This window comes from Misgurnus anguillicaudatus, chromosome 19 (assembly GCF_027580225.2).
Source record: "Misgurnus anguillicaudatus chromosome 19, ASM2758022v2, whole genome shotgun sequence".
NCBI lineage: Eukaryota > Metazoa > Chordata > Actinopteri > Cypriniformes > Cobitidae > Misgurnus > Misgurnus anguillicaudatus.
The window spans coordinates 6,046,840-6,065,047 of record NC_073355.2 but is presented as its reverse complement, the minus strand read 5'-3'; the positions used below and the strand labels follow the sequence as shown (position 1 = coordinate 6,065,047).

The window sequence follows — 18,208 nt, the reverse complement described above, 5'->3', positions numbered from 1 at the left end:
GTGAGAATCACCCATCTGGCATTTTTCCGTGGGTGATCGGGCATTTTGGTGGATGCTATCCCATTCACGGGATCGGCGCCTATGATCTGTTGATAAATTGATTTTTGGGTATAAAGCTCTCTTATTTTTTATTAGATATATGATTCGGGAAAAAAACACTTTCCCTGTAATTCTCCTTTATGTTCCATATAATATTCACTTGCTTCTTGCTTAAAATATATTTAATTCCTGGAAAACAAGACAAAATACTACAAGTGTAGTTCAGTTACAAAACACAACCGTCACATAACAAATCACACAGCATGTGAGACAACATACCCCGGTTTACTTTATTGATGTGAGCAACTGTTACCATCTTCTGTGATACGTACATAGAAATACCGAGATCAACGTTAGCGAATGAAAAGAAAACCGGAAGAGCAAAAACATCTTCCATGAACAGAGAGAACATTACAGATATTTCGAGTGAATAATGTTTGGCGGTGAGCCATTAGATTCATCCTGCTAATAATACTGTTAAAAGCACATAAAGTGAACGGGTTAGAGAAAAAAACATGCAAACATTTACATCTACCCACCGTTCTACAAAGAGCCTTGACTCAAAAGCTCAGGTTATAATGGCTTTACTAAGAAAAGGTAGCTGTAAAGGCTTCGATTTAGTCACACACACCTACTGTACCAGATATATACATCAATTTGTGCACTCGCATTATGTGAAGAAACCATTCACGCATAAAATGGAGTCCATAGATGGAAAACCAATAGGAACCTGCGACACGAGACGGAGGGTAAACTACAAATAACAAAGGGGCAGGGAGAGAGATGATGTCAACTCCAGGCGTAAGGCTCTGGTGAGGTTAAGACACTTTGAATGGTCTTCTAAAGGGCTGGATTTGATTGGCCACACCAATGTCATTAGTGCTATTCAGCCACTTGGTTTTATCAGTGGACTAGCACAATCCCTGCTAGCCATGCACCATTGAGATGCAGCACGGCCCTCGCTTAAATTTACAAGAATGAGTGGCTATATCCAACCCACATTCGGCAATTACCAAGCATTACGTAGACCCTAAACCCTTCGGTGGACATCACTCTTTGACCGATTCACAATGGGAAGTAACAACACTGGCTGGTTAACTACTGACAGTTGTTGACCATCACTATAGTCAATGTGATGTAGTACTGCTGAATTGCACTGCTTACAAGACCACCAACTGTTAGTAGTCATGTGTTTTTTGGATAATGGCCTTTAGCAAAATACACTGGTGTGCTGGTGTCTCCGACAGGCTTCATATCTAGTTTACGGTCAACAGAAAATCAAAACTGACTGTTTTTCCTAATGCACTTTTCTGGTCATATTGTGAATAACCACAATGCAAAAATGACTTACTTACTTAGTATTTTTGTCTTGTTTTCAGTAGAAATATCTAAAAATTCTTAAATTAAGATGCTTTTTCTTGAAGAGAAAAATGACCTAAGAAAATATGTCTAGATTTTAGACCAAAAATATACAATTTAAGTGACTATCTGCCAATGGGGTAGGAAAAAAATTGTGAAATAAGATTAATTTTTTCTTAAACACTTAATTCAAGCTAAATTTTCTCACCCCATTGGCAGATAATTTTGCTTGTTTTAAGCACAAATTCATCTAAATTGTATCTTGATTTAAGAATTTTTAGATATTTCTACCGAAAACAAGACAAAAATACGTAAGAAAGTCATTTTTTGCAGTGCAGTGCAATTAACTTAGAAAATAAATCTTAATATTTTTATAAAATTCACATCAAAAATAAATTTCAGTTTGTTTAGGTAACATCCTCAAAAGCCATTTAGTTGGCCGCAGTAATGCTGCGTTTTACACCCACTGCGTTTCAGGGGTCAAAACTGCGTCTACCGCGCCTAGTTTGCCGCTTGAACAGTTTGAATGCATTCGCACGTCTACAGCGAAGTAGACGCGCGGAAAAAGCACGCATTTGTACAAATTTTTCAACTCGGGCGTCAGCCACCAATTCGTGTCAAACGCAAAATGAACAAAAAGCACCATTCGCACGGAACCGCGCCAGGTGCTCAATTTGCGTCTTCCGCGCCGCGCCAAAAGCCTCATCTCTGCCGCGAGACCTTCAGACGCGTGTCAACGCGTCTTTACATTGACTTAACATTGAAATCATTCAAGCCTCTACCGCAGCTGGTGTAAACGCAGCATAAGAGGAGTCCTCCACAATTGTCTGTAAACTTCCATTAGGGTTTGACTCCATTATGGTAGGAGAGCTCACTTATACCGGTCATCAATACTGATTCGTGTTAAAGGAATATTCCACTTTCATAAAAAATCCAGATAATTTACTCACCACCATATTTCTCAAGATGTCCACGTCCCTCCTTGTTCAGTCCAAAAGAAATTCAGTTTTTTTAGGAAAACATTACTGGACCTCAACAGTTACAATTTCAATTCAGCTTCAAAGGCTCTCTAAACTCTAAACAATACCAACCAAGGCATAAGGGACGCTTCTACTGAAACAATCAACCCCCCAAAAAAATAACTTTAAATGACAACAACTCGTCTTGCACTAGCCTTATGAAGCGCATGATGTATGCGAAACTAGCCCCCCAGTGTTTACAACGTTCCGACGTTGTTGTACAGTATGTGGAATGATATAAATGAATGTCTTTGTGGCAGTTTATTGTTGCGTGACCTTTCGACGTGATTACGTAATAAGTAATGGTCGCGCTGGCGCTTCACACGGCTAGTGCAAGATGAGAAGTTGTGGTTTAAAAGTACTTTTTTTGCAAAAATGACAATCGTTTTGCTAGATAAGATACTTATGCCTCGGTTGGGGTCGTTTAGAAGCTGCATTAAAACTGCAATTTTAAACTGCGTTGAAACTGTAAACTGTTGAGGCCCACTATATAAATATGGGAATGTTTTCTTCAAAAAACACAATTTCCCTCCGACTGAAGAAAGAAAGACACAAACATCCTGGATGACATGGGGGTGAGTAAATTTTCGGGAGTAAGTGGAGTAATCCTTTAAGAAAGCTAAAAATATAGTTTTTTTTACGCATACACGAGGGTCTGCGTACGGTGCGCGTGAGGCAAAGTTCATGTAAAAAACAAACTAAAATCCAGCCTTAAGACTTCCTTGGCCAACTAGCTTCACCAAAACAGGCTAACCAGCTAGACCATCCCAATACCAGCACCAACAAGAATAAATCAGCCAGAATTGAAATCCTTAAGCTGTTTTTTCGGCAGGGTGTTAACTAAATAATGGTAAATCTTCTAAATTTAAATTTACTTGATATATAATTTAATTAAAGGTGATGTAAGTGATTTTTCATAAATTAACAGAATATGTCCCTTTACCTGATAGTTCTGCAATAGGAGTCACACCAACACAGCGGGCAAAAGTGGGCCACAGTTTAACAGTTTAGCCAATCGGAAAACTTATCACCAAGCAATAGTCGGAATTTAACCGTCTAGGTTAACTATATAGACCAGGCTATAACCCACTTCTATCCAAACTATTTGGTTATATAGACGGTTTCAGCAGTAACAACATAAACAAGCGGCTGTCGTGGTCCACACATAACTTCCGGTAAACTCCGCTAAGAATAAATAACAACAAAGTTCTTTAAACGTAGTTTATTTATATAACACGCAAAAAAACAACACATAGATTACCTAGGAAACCAAAACATTTGTTATTTACGACGAGGCATTTGTTCAAGAGATCAGTTTAGCAACTAGTCAGACCATTAAAAAAAACGAAACCGGAAGTAAAGTTTGGATCCAGACGTGTATCACGTCAGCGCACGTGCGTCCGATTAAACCGTCTATATTGTTTTTGCCAAAAGAACTTGCGAAATGTCTGATATTTCACCAAGTAAAGTCAACAGTGTCATTAATTAATTTATTTAATTTTATTTATTTTTGGGCGATGGTTAAACTTCTACTAAAGTTTCACTGAGAGCCGAAATTGCCTTGTTTTAGCCTAGACATCTGGGCTGTGTTTGGACGGCTTTAAACGTCTTTTACGAATAAATTTGCTCCCTGTGTTTAAGGCGTTTTCTGCCTTTCACATGTACCTGTACATTGCAACCAATATTTGGGGGAACAAAAAAGGGAAGTTCAAGAATGACTTACATCACCTTTAACTAATAATCTGGTTTTACAACAACATAGAAAAACTCCATTGAAGTGAGTTGTGGCTCTTGAGTAAGTCTGAAGTCAGGCACACTGAGGGTTAGACAACTGTGACTACAAACATACGACAAGTATATTCATCTCGAGTTTGAACCGAACATCCATTGAGGGCAAGGCTTCAGCTTTCAGCCAACATTAGCACCATCTCAAATTCTGAGTCCGTTTTTATATTGGTATACATCGAGAGTATGGCACTGTACTGCCAAACAACAAGATAATCGAGTGGCTTATATGAAGTTTGTGCTCATTTAAGCACAACCACTGTAATGTCCATAGACCATCTACTTCATTTCGAGTCTCTCTGAGATTTCCCGTTTGTATGTAAGAAGCGAGACTGGAAATACAAATTAGCATTTTCACCACGGTCGTAGAATTCCGCAACCAAATCCGTCCTTCCGAGCACAGTGCTTCTCCTTCGCCGACAAGATATGACATCGCTTGACTGGTCGCACCAATGAGAATCCCTTTCACCGCTATCTGTCACAGGCCATTGAGCCCGGCTGGCTATCCATTCAATATGGCCTTCACGTTATCTTCTCCGTTCCAATTTGTACCCTCATACGGGCGTCGTCCTCCTGTTGATGCCGTCATTAAGGTCTTTGGGAAAACAGTTGTGCACTTGGAGGAATCCAGAATCGTGGTCAGGGCTGTACGAGCTGTCCGTCCCTGACTTCAGCGGGTCTCTCGTCAACGTGTACATGTTGATTTCTCCTAAAGGCACTGAGCTCATCATCTTCATCCCCACGGGCGACGCCTCGCGGGACGCCTCGGTTGAGCGAGAGCTGGACCGTGAGCGCCGCCTGCGGTAGCGGAAACTGGGCATGCGGGAGTATGGCGAAGAGGACGAGGTAGACTTGATGAACTCCTGGCGTGCTTTAAAACGTACTTCCTTGTTCTTCTCGATGTAGATGTTGACGGCCAGAACAGCGACGGCCTCAGCGACAATGAACGAAAGTGCGCCAAAATAAAAAGACCAGCCGTAGTTATACTGGTTCTTCTTGTCCTCATCCCGCTTGTCGCTGGGGTCTCCGGCGTTGCTGGAGATGTAGACGATTATGCCGATGATGTTGCTCAGACCTGAGGGACACAAAACAATTTACAATGTTTATTTTACAATTATATTAGTCAAGTAAACAAATTGTGTTTTCTCACAGTCTATTGAAAGGCTATTGTTTGTTTCTTAAGGGGGTCCCACACAGGACGCGCAGCGTCGAGTCGCGTCTAGGAAAACTCGGAGGTATCGTAGAACCAGAAGTGCACATTAAATAGCGTTAGCTTCGTTAGATAGCGTCTACTTCAAAATGCAAAATATACGTTAGCAGCCAATGTTAATCGTTAATGATTTGGGACAAATATGATGTTATTTAATGTTAAACTAGGTGAGCGGCGCTCTGTGGTGCGCCAAGGATTTGAGCAACTTCCTGAGTCATTTTTTTAGAACGCCACGGCGCTGAGCTGCGCGTCCTGTGTGCGACCCCCTTAAGTCACATACCTGCTGCCACAAACAGGATCCCGGCGCTCAGTAGTATGCTGTTTCTCTTGCTGTAGATACGGCCGACTCCAACACACAGCCCACCCAGCATCAGCAGTGTAGTACTGAGAATGGGGAAAACACTGGAGGCGCGCACGATACCTATGAACACAAACAAACACTCGATGTCAGACAGTTAAAGTTGGCAGACAAAGATAGTGTAATACTCCTGAAAATAATGTAAAGTCACTCACGTAAAAGATACTCCGAGCTGTCCGTGTCATAATCATTATCATCAGGGAAATGATTGATTCTGTAACAAGTTCCCTTGTTCAGACCTAAATAAACAAACAAACATCAAAACCAGTCAACACTAGCATCAGTGACATGATGCATAAAACACTTGCTGTAGAATACGAAACTAAATCTGTAGCATTCTGCATATAATAGCATTTTGTTGTTTTGAAGCAGTTGATGAAACGTTCACAGCTCTTTACTTTCAAAATATTAAAGGGCACATATTATACCCATTTTTACAAGATGTCTCAGGTGTGCCTAGAATGTGTCTGTGAAGTTTCAGCTCAAAATACCCCACAGATCATTTGTTATAGCATGTCCGAAATGCCCCTATTTCGGTGGGAGCAAGAAAGTGCTGTTTTTGTGTGTGTACCTTTAAATGCAAATGAGCTACAGTTATACACTCCCTTATGGACAGTGAGCACTTTTGGTTAAAATAGATCTGATCTTTAGCTGCATAAGTGCTAAAATGTGCTAACAAACACATTTAGAAAAACTTTTAGATAAAATTAACCAGTCAGTCAGTTGCTGTGGGTGGGGCTTTATCAGTATGACATCACATTAACAAGAGAACCAATACAGCATGTCTAATGAGAATGCTTTGTTTTAATGGGGATTAAAAAAGAAGTAGAGGGTGGATTTCTTTCATTGTAGGGTGGTTGTGTTCACACACTCCTAACACACATTTATGTCCAAACACCTTGTAAAAGTGGATTTTGCATAATATGGGCCCTTTAACAGTTTTCCCTCACAAACATAATACTAGGCTTCAGAAGACCACTGGAGTCTTTTGGAGTCCAATGTAAGAAGATAACATGACAGCATTTTAATATAAGATAAATTATCTGTTTGTGTTACATCCGGGATAGCAACATGGTGAAATATTATAAGAATTAAAAAAGTATCCCTTTAATAGCAAATAGGGTAAATTTCATTTTCACTTTAACTGAGATGATACGTGTGTCGCAGGTCAAACAATACATGATAAAGAGTCATTTTACATTATAATCATCCCTCCATCAATCTGCAGGTGGAGCGACACAGCTTTTGGGTGGCCCAGGATGTTATGAATTGGGTCTGGTGTTAAAAAAGGAGCTAATTAATTAGTATTAAATAGGTCTGAGCAAGTGGGGCATGTGTTTTCTAATCTACTCATTGCATGGAAAACTGTAAAAAAAGAAAGAAATACACATGAAACATAATATGGATTTTACAAAAAGGATTAGGTTAGGGTTGACAAGGTGATCCTATGAACAGGGGTGAAGCGCAACTTTCTTAAAAGATGTTAAAGGTGTTCCCAGATTAAAGGAGACATATCATGACCATCTGACTTTTTCAATGTTTAAGTGCTATAATTGGGTCCCTGGTGCATCTTTCAACTTAGAATTGTGATAAATATCAACCCAGTAACTAAGTTTTGGTAAACCATTCTCTGAAAAAAAACAGGTCATTGAAATTTGGCCCCCCTTGTGATGTCAGAAGGGGATCTTATTACAATAATACCGCCCCTTAAAGGGATAGTTCGGCCAAAAATGATATTAAACCCATGATTTACTCACCGCGAAGCCGTCCGAGATGCATATGTACATCATTTTTCAGACAAACACATTTTCAGGTATTTTAGAAAATGTCTTATATATTTCAGCTGCTAAACAGTAAAGTTACGGGGTCCACGTCCTTTAAGTCCAAAAAATGTGCATAAATCCTTCTCCAAATAAATCCAAACGGCTCCAGGATGATAAACAAAGGTCTTCTGAGGGTGATCCGCAGGGTGTTCTTGTAGAAATGTCCATATTTGAAACTTTATAAACGAAGGTAACTACCTTCCGGTGGCGCCGCCATCTTAGACTTCTCTGTATTCAGGAGAGAGTATCAGCGTAGTGTACGCACTTTTCTTAGTGACGTATGACAAATTCGGAGGGCGGGGGCACAGAGCAAAAGCAGAGAAACCTCCGTAAGCTCTCATCCTGATTGCGGACGCGACTAAGATGGCGGCATTAGTGGAAGCGAGTTATTTTCGTTTATAAAGTTTTGAATGTGTATATTTCTACAGCAAAACGGCACGGATTGCCCTCGGAGGGCCTTTTTTTGTCATCTTGGAGCTGTTTGAATTTATTTTGAAAGGATAGATGCACATTTTTTGGACTTGAAGGACGTGGACCCCATAACTTCGCATTTGATTAACTGAGGGATCTAAGACATTTTCTGGGATGACTGAGAATGTGTTCGTCTGAAGGGATATGGGCATGTGCATCTCGGACGGCTTCGGGGTGGGTAAACATGGGTTTAATATCATTTTGGCCGAACTATCCCTTTAATCTGCACTATCCAACCATGGCACTGCTATTTAGTGTAGAGATTTGCTCATTTGCATTTGACACACCCAATAGGATCCCCTATTGACATCACAATGGGAGCTGAAGTTCAATGAGCTATTTTTTCACATGCTTGCAGAGAATGGTTTACCAAAACTAAGTTACTGGGTTGATCTTTTTCACGTTTTCTAGGTTGATAGACGCACTGGGGACCCAATTATAGCACATGGAAAAAGTCAAATTTTCTTATGTCCCCTTTAATTTCAAGTCAAGTCAATTTTTTACCCGTTAATGTTATTAATACACATGTCAATGGGCATGAAATATTAAAAAATGTATTAGACTGCAATAACTTTTTTATGGCGGACATCATCAAGCCCTCTTATTTTTTAACCCTTCACCTCACATTTATATTTCATTTAGGGAGGTAACATGGGATGGAAATTGATGTTTATGTGTTTGACATGCATTCTTACGAATGACAAAGTATTTCAAAACAAGGTCTTCGAACACCTTAACAAATCAGATAAGTCTTACAGCTCACAGCGAGGTGAACCGCTGTGACAGCATTATATCCTAAAGACCAGGTCTAAACATTCGACTTTCTGACTTATGCAAGCACCTAGCAACCACTCAGAACACCCTAGCAACCACATACAGTAGCAGTGAATATATAATTACTTTGAACATCCTCAGCAACTGCATAGCAACTACAGTACGTGGAAACTCCATGGTAACCCAACCTCAGCCTGGTATCGTTGCACATCATTTTGCATGATCAAGCATTTTCCCTATGTGAGAATACATCAGGGCTGACCTTTGTTATTTCACTTTACAGATATATCCAGTTTGGTGTTAACCCATCATGCAGCAACACCTGCTCACATCTACCAGAACATCCACACACTACAAGTGTACATAACCAAAACTGGTTATTTCATAACTTTCCTGAATGCGTTCAATGAGTGCGATGTGTCATGGGAGATTATGTAAAGATCCTCTCAGACTGTTGATCAGTGGGTGGCGGTTCCTGACCCGGCGAATGAAGTGTACCCGGCCTCATGAAGACAAAATAAAAGACCTTGCTTGACTGACACGGAGAGACACATGGAGGAGTGAGAGCGAGGAGAAAGCGAGCGCTCGGTCCCTCCGGCCTCCCGGGAGGTAACAATGCTTGACGCTGAGCATGTCTTCACCATGGCAACCTCAGGTCTGATCCAACAATCTGATTTCCATAATGTCTCCAAGGATGCCTTTGACATCTTCATTGTGGTTTAATACAGCAGACAGTGACGCTCTCTTCTCCCCAGTGCCAAAATCCCCCTTCTGCTATCCAAGCCACCATCCCCACAGGGCAGATTCAGCGCGGCGAGGAAACAGCTGTCCCATTCCTCCTCGCGCTGCCTCCAGCATTTTGTCATAATTGTGAATCGGGGCAGGGAAGCCAATCGAATGCCTCGTAGAGAAATTAAACCAATCGCTGCTTTGGGTCTTAGGGCAGTGTGCTTTTGGTTGTCCTGTCATCACAAATCTTCTCCTCAATATGGGAAAGGAACCAGATTTTTTGTTTTTTTGCCCCATTTAAGCTTAGGAAACAAAAGTTATGGTACAGTTGATGTGAGGTTTAATTGTTGGTCAGAAATATGTTGTTTAATTGTGATTTGTCTTTCCCCATTCAAGTAAATAGGACTTGTTTTGCATGACTGAAATAACTACCCGGAGGCGATGCAAACATGGCCACCTGGCATAACTTCCTTAAGGGGACTTTGCGACCAGTGTTTCTCAAGGAAGGGGAAGAGCCCCCCTTGGGGAGTGAAATGGTGCAAGGGGGCCCCGGTTCTATGACATTTTTTTAAAATACATTAATTTATAAAAAATGTTGTGCAATTAAACCTCAGATTAATTAGACTACTAACCAACAGCACTGCATTGTATCATTTAAAGGTGGTGTGTGTAAATTTAAGCGGCAACTAACCCCGGATTTCCACCGACTGCGGAACGGCGGCGGAGTCAATCGGTTTCCATTCAAGTCAATGTGTGGATTTCCACTGACTGCGTTCCGAATCCGTCACAGCTCCGGCACAAATACGCAAAGCTTCTATTTTTGCTGGACAGCTCCGCAGGGCGGAGCCATAAATATATCGCGTGATCATACCTGAATTCGCGAGATCTTGGGTGATGATCTGGGCTCATCACCCAAGCAAAACGTCACTATTTAACGTCATAATGGGCGGAGACATAACTAGATATCGTGCGATCATCACGTTAATTTGCGACACCTCATGGGTCCTCGTCACTTCAGCACGCAGCCGCTCTGCAACAAATACGGAACTGGTTGGTATAGAGACAGAGCGCAGTTATGCAAATTTGAAAAACACGCCCACCGGGGGGGAACGCAATCCAACTGTCTCCATTGACTTTGTATTGCGAGAAGCCGCCTCCTTGTCATTTCTAGCTTATAACAAAAAACTGAATAATGCCTAAAAGCTGCTGTGTGACAATATGTACAGCTAACAAGCCAAAGAACCCAGAAATAAGTTTTTATAAGCTATCGAGCCGTAAAAACCCAGTCTTTAAGGAGAAAAAGTGGATCGCTGACTACGTTTCCCCCTAATGGACGCAGTTTTACTAATAGTAGTACTATGAAAAGTTGCCTGTTTCCACTTTTGTGTCATTAAACGCTCGTTTTTGAGCTCGACAGCTTATAAAAACTTATTTCTGGGTTCTTTGGCTTGTTAGCTGTACATATTGTCACACAGCAGCTTTTAGGCATTATTCAGTTTTTTGTTATAAGCCAGAAATGACAAGGAGGCGGCCTCTCACAATACAAAGTCAATGGAGACGGTTGGATTGTCCCCCCCCCCGTTGGGCGTGGTTTTCAGGTTATGACGCGCTGCGCTCTGTCTCTATTGGCGGATGCCAATAGAAATCTGGGGTAATGGTGATATTGCGAAATGCAACCAACAGCTCACCCCTGAATTTCAAAACGCATGGTAGCCGCCACAGGACAAACATGTCGTTGTCTGAGACAATGTAGGGATGAAATGTGTTCAGTAGAGCAGTTTGTCCGTTTAAGGATACTGTAAAAACATGACGGCAACTTCCATGTAAGGAGATGTATAGATATAAACGACTCATTCTAAGATAATAAGAACTATACAGTTCAATAATAAAAGAATAAAACTTAAATAACAGCCTCATGCAAAGCATTCTGGGAAACAAAATCTGGAGGAAAAACAGAAAAAGGCTGATGAGGATCTCTGGTTCCCAGAATGCTTTGCATGAAGCTGTTATTTTATAATTTTATTCTATAAAGATAAGTCTTGTTAATGTTTAATGTTCATTTAACTTTAAACAAACTCTTGCCAGTAGATAACATACATTTAAAAGCGGGGTGCTAAATTTTTTTGAAACGCTTTGGAAAAGGGAGTTAGGTCAAGTACCAAAACACCTGTACCCAATCAGCAGTAAGAGGCGTGTCTACTAGAGGTCTTCACGGGTCCACTTAGATCCGAAAACCCGGAAAAAATAATAGTGGCATCGGGTCTCGGGTAATTTAAAAGAATGTGTTTTTGCCAAACGGACCCGAGAAGACCCAAACTCTCTCGCGTGTGTGCGTCAATGTCCTTTTCAAACCTTTCATCGGTTGAAATTCCTAAAAGCTGCTGTGTGACAAGGTGTACAACAGTGGCGGCTCGTGACTGCTCATTCGAGGATGCGCTAATTCAAAATACGTGTTTGGATTGTCACGTGTGTGGTTCCCTTTTCCAAAAGATGTGTCCTGAGTGTCAAGATCCTGTGTGCATCACGTGTTTTATCAAAATAAGTGCCTGCTGCACACGCATCAAAAACGTTATGATAAAAGAGACGCTCACGTTCCCAAAATACACACTAGACACGTCCTTAACAGTAAACTCTGATTGCGCATGAGATTATGCGAGTATCTGGCAAACGCGAGCATCTCTTTTATCATAAACCATTTAGACGCATCTGCAGCAGGCACTTATTTTGGCAAGACACGTGATGCACAGACAATCTCTCAAAGCGCAGAACACATATTTTGAAATTACGAACCACACACATGATGGGCTACATACATGTTGTGACGAACTTCGCATCGTGCGCTTCAAAAAAAAGAAGTCACCAGCCGCCACTGGTGTACAGCTAACAAGCCAAAAAACCCAGAAATAAGTTTTTACAAGCTGTCGAGCTGTAAAACTCAGCCTTTAAGAAGAAAAAATGTGGATCGCCGACTACGTTTTCCCCTTGTGGACGCAGTTCTATTAATAGTAGTAATATGAAGAGTTGCCTGTTTCCACTTTTGTGTCTTCAAATGCTCGTTTTTTGGGGTCGACAGCTTATAAAACAGCTTATAAAAATTTATTTCTGTTTTTTTTTTTGCTTATTAGCTGTACACCCTGTCACACAGCAGCTGTTAGGCATTATTCTGTTTTTTGTTATAAGCCAGAAATGACAGAGGCGGCCTCACGTAATACAAAGTCAATGAAGACGGATGGATTGCCCCCCCCCCCCGGTGGGCGTGGTTTTCAGGTTATGACGCGTTGCGCTCTGCCTCTACAGGGGTAGGGCCATGTTTGTTTAGGTCATGTCAAATGTCAGCATTGGCTTTCAGAGATCGTGCACCCCGCCTTTAAATCTAGAGTAAGTTACTGGCTAACAGCTGCATAACTACAGCAACTTTGTTACAGTGTACCATTAGCTTTAGTGGCTCACCGGAAGTCAAAAGAGCTCAAAGTATGGGGGCTAGTCCAATTGAGGGATGCATGATCTTGTGAATCCTCGGGACCTGAAAAGATTCTGTATTGCATCTGTTTAAAAAAAACGTGGTTATTCTTCTAGTTTTAAAAAAAAAAGTAGAGGTGGCAAAAATAGCTTTCCAGCATTGTCGGGGGTATGCATGTGACGTCACCATAGGCAGAAGTGACTGCGGTAACGCCCACTGAGTAAATGGCAAAAAGTCTGAGCAACTGCATTAGTGTGAGATCCACGGAAACACAGGAAAAAGTGTCTAAACTGGAAAAAAGTTGTTGTGTGATGGACTGTGCTTAACATGAATTTGAAGCATTTTTTCCAGACTGGCAAAACACTGAAAGGAAAAAGCTTAACCCCGGTTGCGCCCCGGGTGCTGCAGTGATAGCTGCCCAGTGCTCTGGGCATGCATGTGTTTACTACTCACTGGATGGGTTAAATACAGCAGTTTATTACAGGAAAAACTGAAATCCAGGCAGCAAAACATGAATTTGCAGTATCCATTTGAAAGGTATAGTGTAAGATTTTCTTGAATTTTTGAAAAGAACCGCCCCTCCACTTTAAAAAATGCACATGCGCAACACTCTACCTGCTCCAGAAAGGGAACGTCTATTAAACACGTGCACGAGAGAGAGAAAATGCAGGAGCCTAGTTCTTCTCTTCGTTCTGTTAACAAGTTGCTTTCGGCATGTTTACGGTGTCTGCGCGGTTCGTGACATGTGCCAGGGCTAGCATCGCTAATCATAGCTTACATCAACTTTTACTAGCAGTGATTTTAAATGGATTTCTCCAAATAGCATGACAAACTTTACCTGTCGAGTAAAAACTTTGCGTGACAAGCCCAACCTGTGCTTTTAGCGCATGCTAGCGTGTAAAATATTCTTGCCAAAAACACTCTCATCTTGTTTCTTTCTTCAGAGTCCTTTCTCTTCTTGTCATACAATTCGTAGGCACTTTTTCTCTTGCGACCCTCAGACGTTTTGAAAAAACACGAGCTTCAATGAATGGCTGAAGCCTAGCCCACCACACATATACACCTCAAAGTGCTCATATGCAGAAAGCGAACCTAGGGACGAGCACGTACGACGGCCTTACGTCAACATATCATCAGAATGATTGACAACTGGGATGACCAATAGTCTTGATAATCCACCCGGAAAAAGAAAATCTTCCGCTATACCTTTAAGTCAGGTTATGTTAAAATTTGGAATAAAAATAATCCTATACTTTAACAAATACTCATATTCTGTGTAATTGCAAAGTTTTGTCAGTTAGCCTTCATTAAAAAAATAAAAAACATTATAATGACCCTTGTGTTGGGATGGTTTGATGGGGTTTGGCAAGACAACATGCCAATGTCCAAGGATGACAGGTTGATTGGCAAGTTGTTACGGTCGTTGTCAAGTCCAACTAAATTTAATTTAAGCTGATAATGGTCAGTTAAACTGGAGATTTTGCAGCTGCCGGTATTAAGGGGGACATTTCACAAGACTTTTTAAAAAAGCAAGTGTCCCCAGAGTACGTATGTGGAGATTTAGCTCAAAAAACCATATAGATAATTTATTATAACATGATAAAATTGCCACTTTGTAGGTGTGAGCAAAAATGTGCAGTTTTTGGGTGTGTCCCTTTAAATGCAAATGAGCTCATGAAATGCAGCCATAATGGTGGTTTGTTGAAATTGAAACTCAATTTTGCTGTCAATTATTTTCTCTCTCTCTCTCTCTATACACTAAATGGCAGTGACGAAAGAGAAAGATTTAGATTAAGGGGTGATATTATTATAATAAGATCCCCTTCTGACATCACAGGGGGGGGGGGTGTTATTCACATACTTGCAGATAATGATTTACCAAAACTAAGTTACTGTGTTGATCTTTTTGACATTTTCTAGGTTGACAGAAACACTAGGACCCAATCGTCGCACTTAAACATGGAAAAAGTTACAAGTGCCTTTTAAACCCAGCCATTGTGTTGAATGTTTTGTCATTCTTCCTTAAGGAGGGAGTGTCCCTGCGTGTTCACATGGTAAAGTGACGTCAATGCATACTCTTTATTTACATCATACGTGAAACCCTGCTACATTTTGTAATTTTTAATATAGCCTAATGTCTTCTTTCTTTATAGATTTAAGTTGTTTTCTTCTTTTTCTTGGTTAGACTTCTCAGAAAAAATTTCTGGTGTTTTTGGAAGACAACTGTTGATAGCCCTGCTTTGAGTTTGAAGACCAGTTAAGATGTAATAATAACATTACAGTGGATAAGTTATTCATCACCTTTAATATGCTTGTTTAGTCTATGCGTGCGTCTATGACGTAATCAGCATCGCTGTCTCAGTCAAAGCTCTCCAAAATGACATATGTTGTAGAAAATGATTTCTTTTAAAAACATACGTCTGTCTTTCTACTTTCCGTCTGTTCATTTCGTTTTCTTTGCTATGGACAATGACAAGAAGCAACAGATTCATCTATTTTTAAACATTGGCCATGTTACCATAGCGATTTCAGACATATTGTTTCCAAGCAACAGCATCAAATGCAAGAAAGACATGAATGAAGCAAGAGATTTTTAAAGGAGAATCTCTGTCCTGATTACACCTTTCTGGCCATTCAAGAAACTCACCGATGTCAAAAGAGAGAAATGGGAAACATTTTCCGGCATTTCTGAGCAAAGTTTGAGAGCCGCTGAACCCAAATGAATGAGTTTTCATGAGTTGGTGGTACATGAATACAAAATGTTATTGCTTTTTGCTAGCATGTGATTCTAATTTGTGTTCTCGGTTAGGTTTTAATAAGTTATCAACTTTGTCTCAGATGTTTCTCCTCACATTCCTTGAGAGAAATAAACATTGCATTATTGTGGACAGATGTTTGACCTCAAATTTCTTTTCATATTGAAATTTACTTTAATTTTAGTCAAATGTTTACAAATCTGAGCACAGTTTGAGACTTAAACACATGTGAGATCTTCTGCTCCATTTGCTCTCCAATGATCTCATGGCTGCCTTGAAAAAAAAACAAGGAGTGAACCCAACTGTGTTTTTTTACACCATGGCCAATTTATTAAAGTGGTTAAATTAAAAGTGAACCTCTTTTGAGTACTAGTTGCACACACTTTCACTAAATCACTGATAAAGATAGATAAAGCATCTCACTCCAGACATCTGTTCAGAATTCACCAAGGATGCAGATGAGAAACAAAAGAGCGCCCTTATTCGTCATTGTCTCCACAACAAGCAAAAACAATGAACTTTATTTTCTTCTTTTCTTGAAGATGAAACACACTTTACCTTCAATACAGCAGATCCTCCACAGCCCGGAGTGCGTAAGATCTCCGCGCACTTTCTTGGGTTGCGTCTGCGTCTCATCCGAGGTGATGTTGGTTGCGTTACAGATATAAGCCCGCGAATAAAGCCAATAATCGGTCCCGATCGCGATGCTCATCAAACTAAACGCCACAAAAGCACCGACGGTTGCCAGCAGCATCTGAATCCCACGGTCACACCAAGCCATGGCCACTCATATTATTGATAAGAATAAAAATCCACGCATCCCTCAGGCACGAGAGTCACACGCGTCATGTTTTGGGTTGCGCTCGCGCGCTCCTTTGTTCTGTGTCACATGCAGCGACTCATCAGGAAACTTGAGCGCATCTCCTCCACATGTTGCTGTTTATATAGCTAGGAGCTTTCAGGTTCACTCATTCAACACAGTGTCGCTTTCTTTATGCTTTAGTTTGAGTTTCAGCCATCATCAATACCAGCTTGGTTTCTGATCACCAAATGCCTGTTTGCCAAACTCAAACGGCTTTGATTTAGGATTGCTGAAAACCCCACCTTCAGTCACACTAACCAATGAGAAACACACGTGGCTTAAGAATAAAATGATGCTGTCGGCTTTGTGATGGCATTGATGGGAAATATGGGATGTTTTTTTTAACTCAAAGAAACCAGGAGGGATGGAGTAAAATACAAAAATGTGGTAGACAATTATTTGTATAGCAATTTATGTTTTACAGCGATTCATTGCTTTAAAGCAGCTTTACAAGAAAGACCACAGAAAAATTGGGAGTTTATAAAAATGTATAGCATTGCAAATTTTATTAATTCCCATTCATTAGATTTTAATCTAACGAAATGGTGTGGAGTTTTGTCATTGATTGTCAAAATAGCAGCAACATTAAAGGGTCATTCTACAGAAACGTCCACTTTTGGTATGACAAGATGTCTTAAAATTGATTTATTTTTCTAACATTTAAACTTAGACCACATTATTATACATAAATGATAGCTTAATGATTTTTTATTTTTTGTGTGCATGTACTTAAAGACTGCATACACCATACACTTTTTTTGTCACTGGTGTTTACTTCTTTAGCCATATTGAAGGTGTTTATGAAATATTATTTATATTTTTTTCAGCTTTAAAGCTTAATTCTCAAGTGTAGCAGAATTCAATGCATTTAAAATTATCATCGTGTCACATGTGAAAGATTTTATTAAATGTCAAAGAAAAAAAAAACACAGTAACACCAGTGACACATCATAAATCACAAGTCACTGGTGTAACTGATCTTTACTGGTGTTACACATAAGGAAGGTTACACCAGTGACAGTAACACCGGTGACAATTTTCATGAAAATTGTATTTTACAAAATTGCTGCTGCAAAGTATCAAACCACATGTTGTCAATCATTGTATACTCACTAAATTAAGTAGTTTAATCCATTTGTATTCTAGTGTTTTGCAATTCCCAAACAATAAAGGAGGTCATACCAGTGACTTAAACTAAAAGCTTCATATGAAATCATGATATAAATGAAAAGATTTCTGATAACTGAAAAGAGACAGTGTACTTATCATGGGCTTCTCTTCATAGATCTCCAAGAAAGTGCACTGTAAAAAAATCCATAGAAATTGCAGCTGTTGCCAGTAACTTACCGTAGATTTAAGTTTATGTTTTTTACTGGCAACATTTTGTTCAAAGCTAAATGAACATTAAACATTTACAAGTCTTTGTCTTTACAGAGTAAAAAAAAAAAAAACAGCATCAAGCAAAACATTCTGGGAAACAAAATCTGAAGCAAAAACAGAAAAAAGTTGATGATGATATCTGGTTCCCAGAATGCTTTGCATGAGGCTGTTATTGTATAGTTT

The 18,208-nt window shown here is 40.1% G+C and overlaps 1 protein-coding gene across 1 annotated transcript; it reads right to left on the bottom strand.

The window, feature by feature from the left end:
• Positions 1-305: 305 nt before the first annotated feature.
• Positions 306-16,861, bottom strand: cacng4b (calcium channel, voltage-dependent, gamma subunit 4b). Its single transcript, XM_055184606.2, has 4 exons — positions 16,342-16,861; positions 5,926-6,009; positions 5,693-5,833; positions 306-5,277 (listed from the first exon to the last, which is right to left on the bottom strand). Exons 1-4 carry the CDS (start codon positions 16,562-16,564, stop codon positions 4,757-4,759), a joined length of 969 nt encoding a protein of 322 aa, XP_055040581.1. The 5' UTR covers positions 16,565-16,861; the 3' UTR covers positions 306-4,756.
• Positions 16,862-18,208: the final 1,347 nt, after the last annotated feature.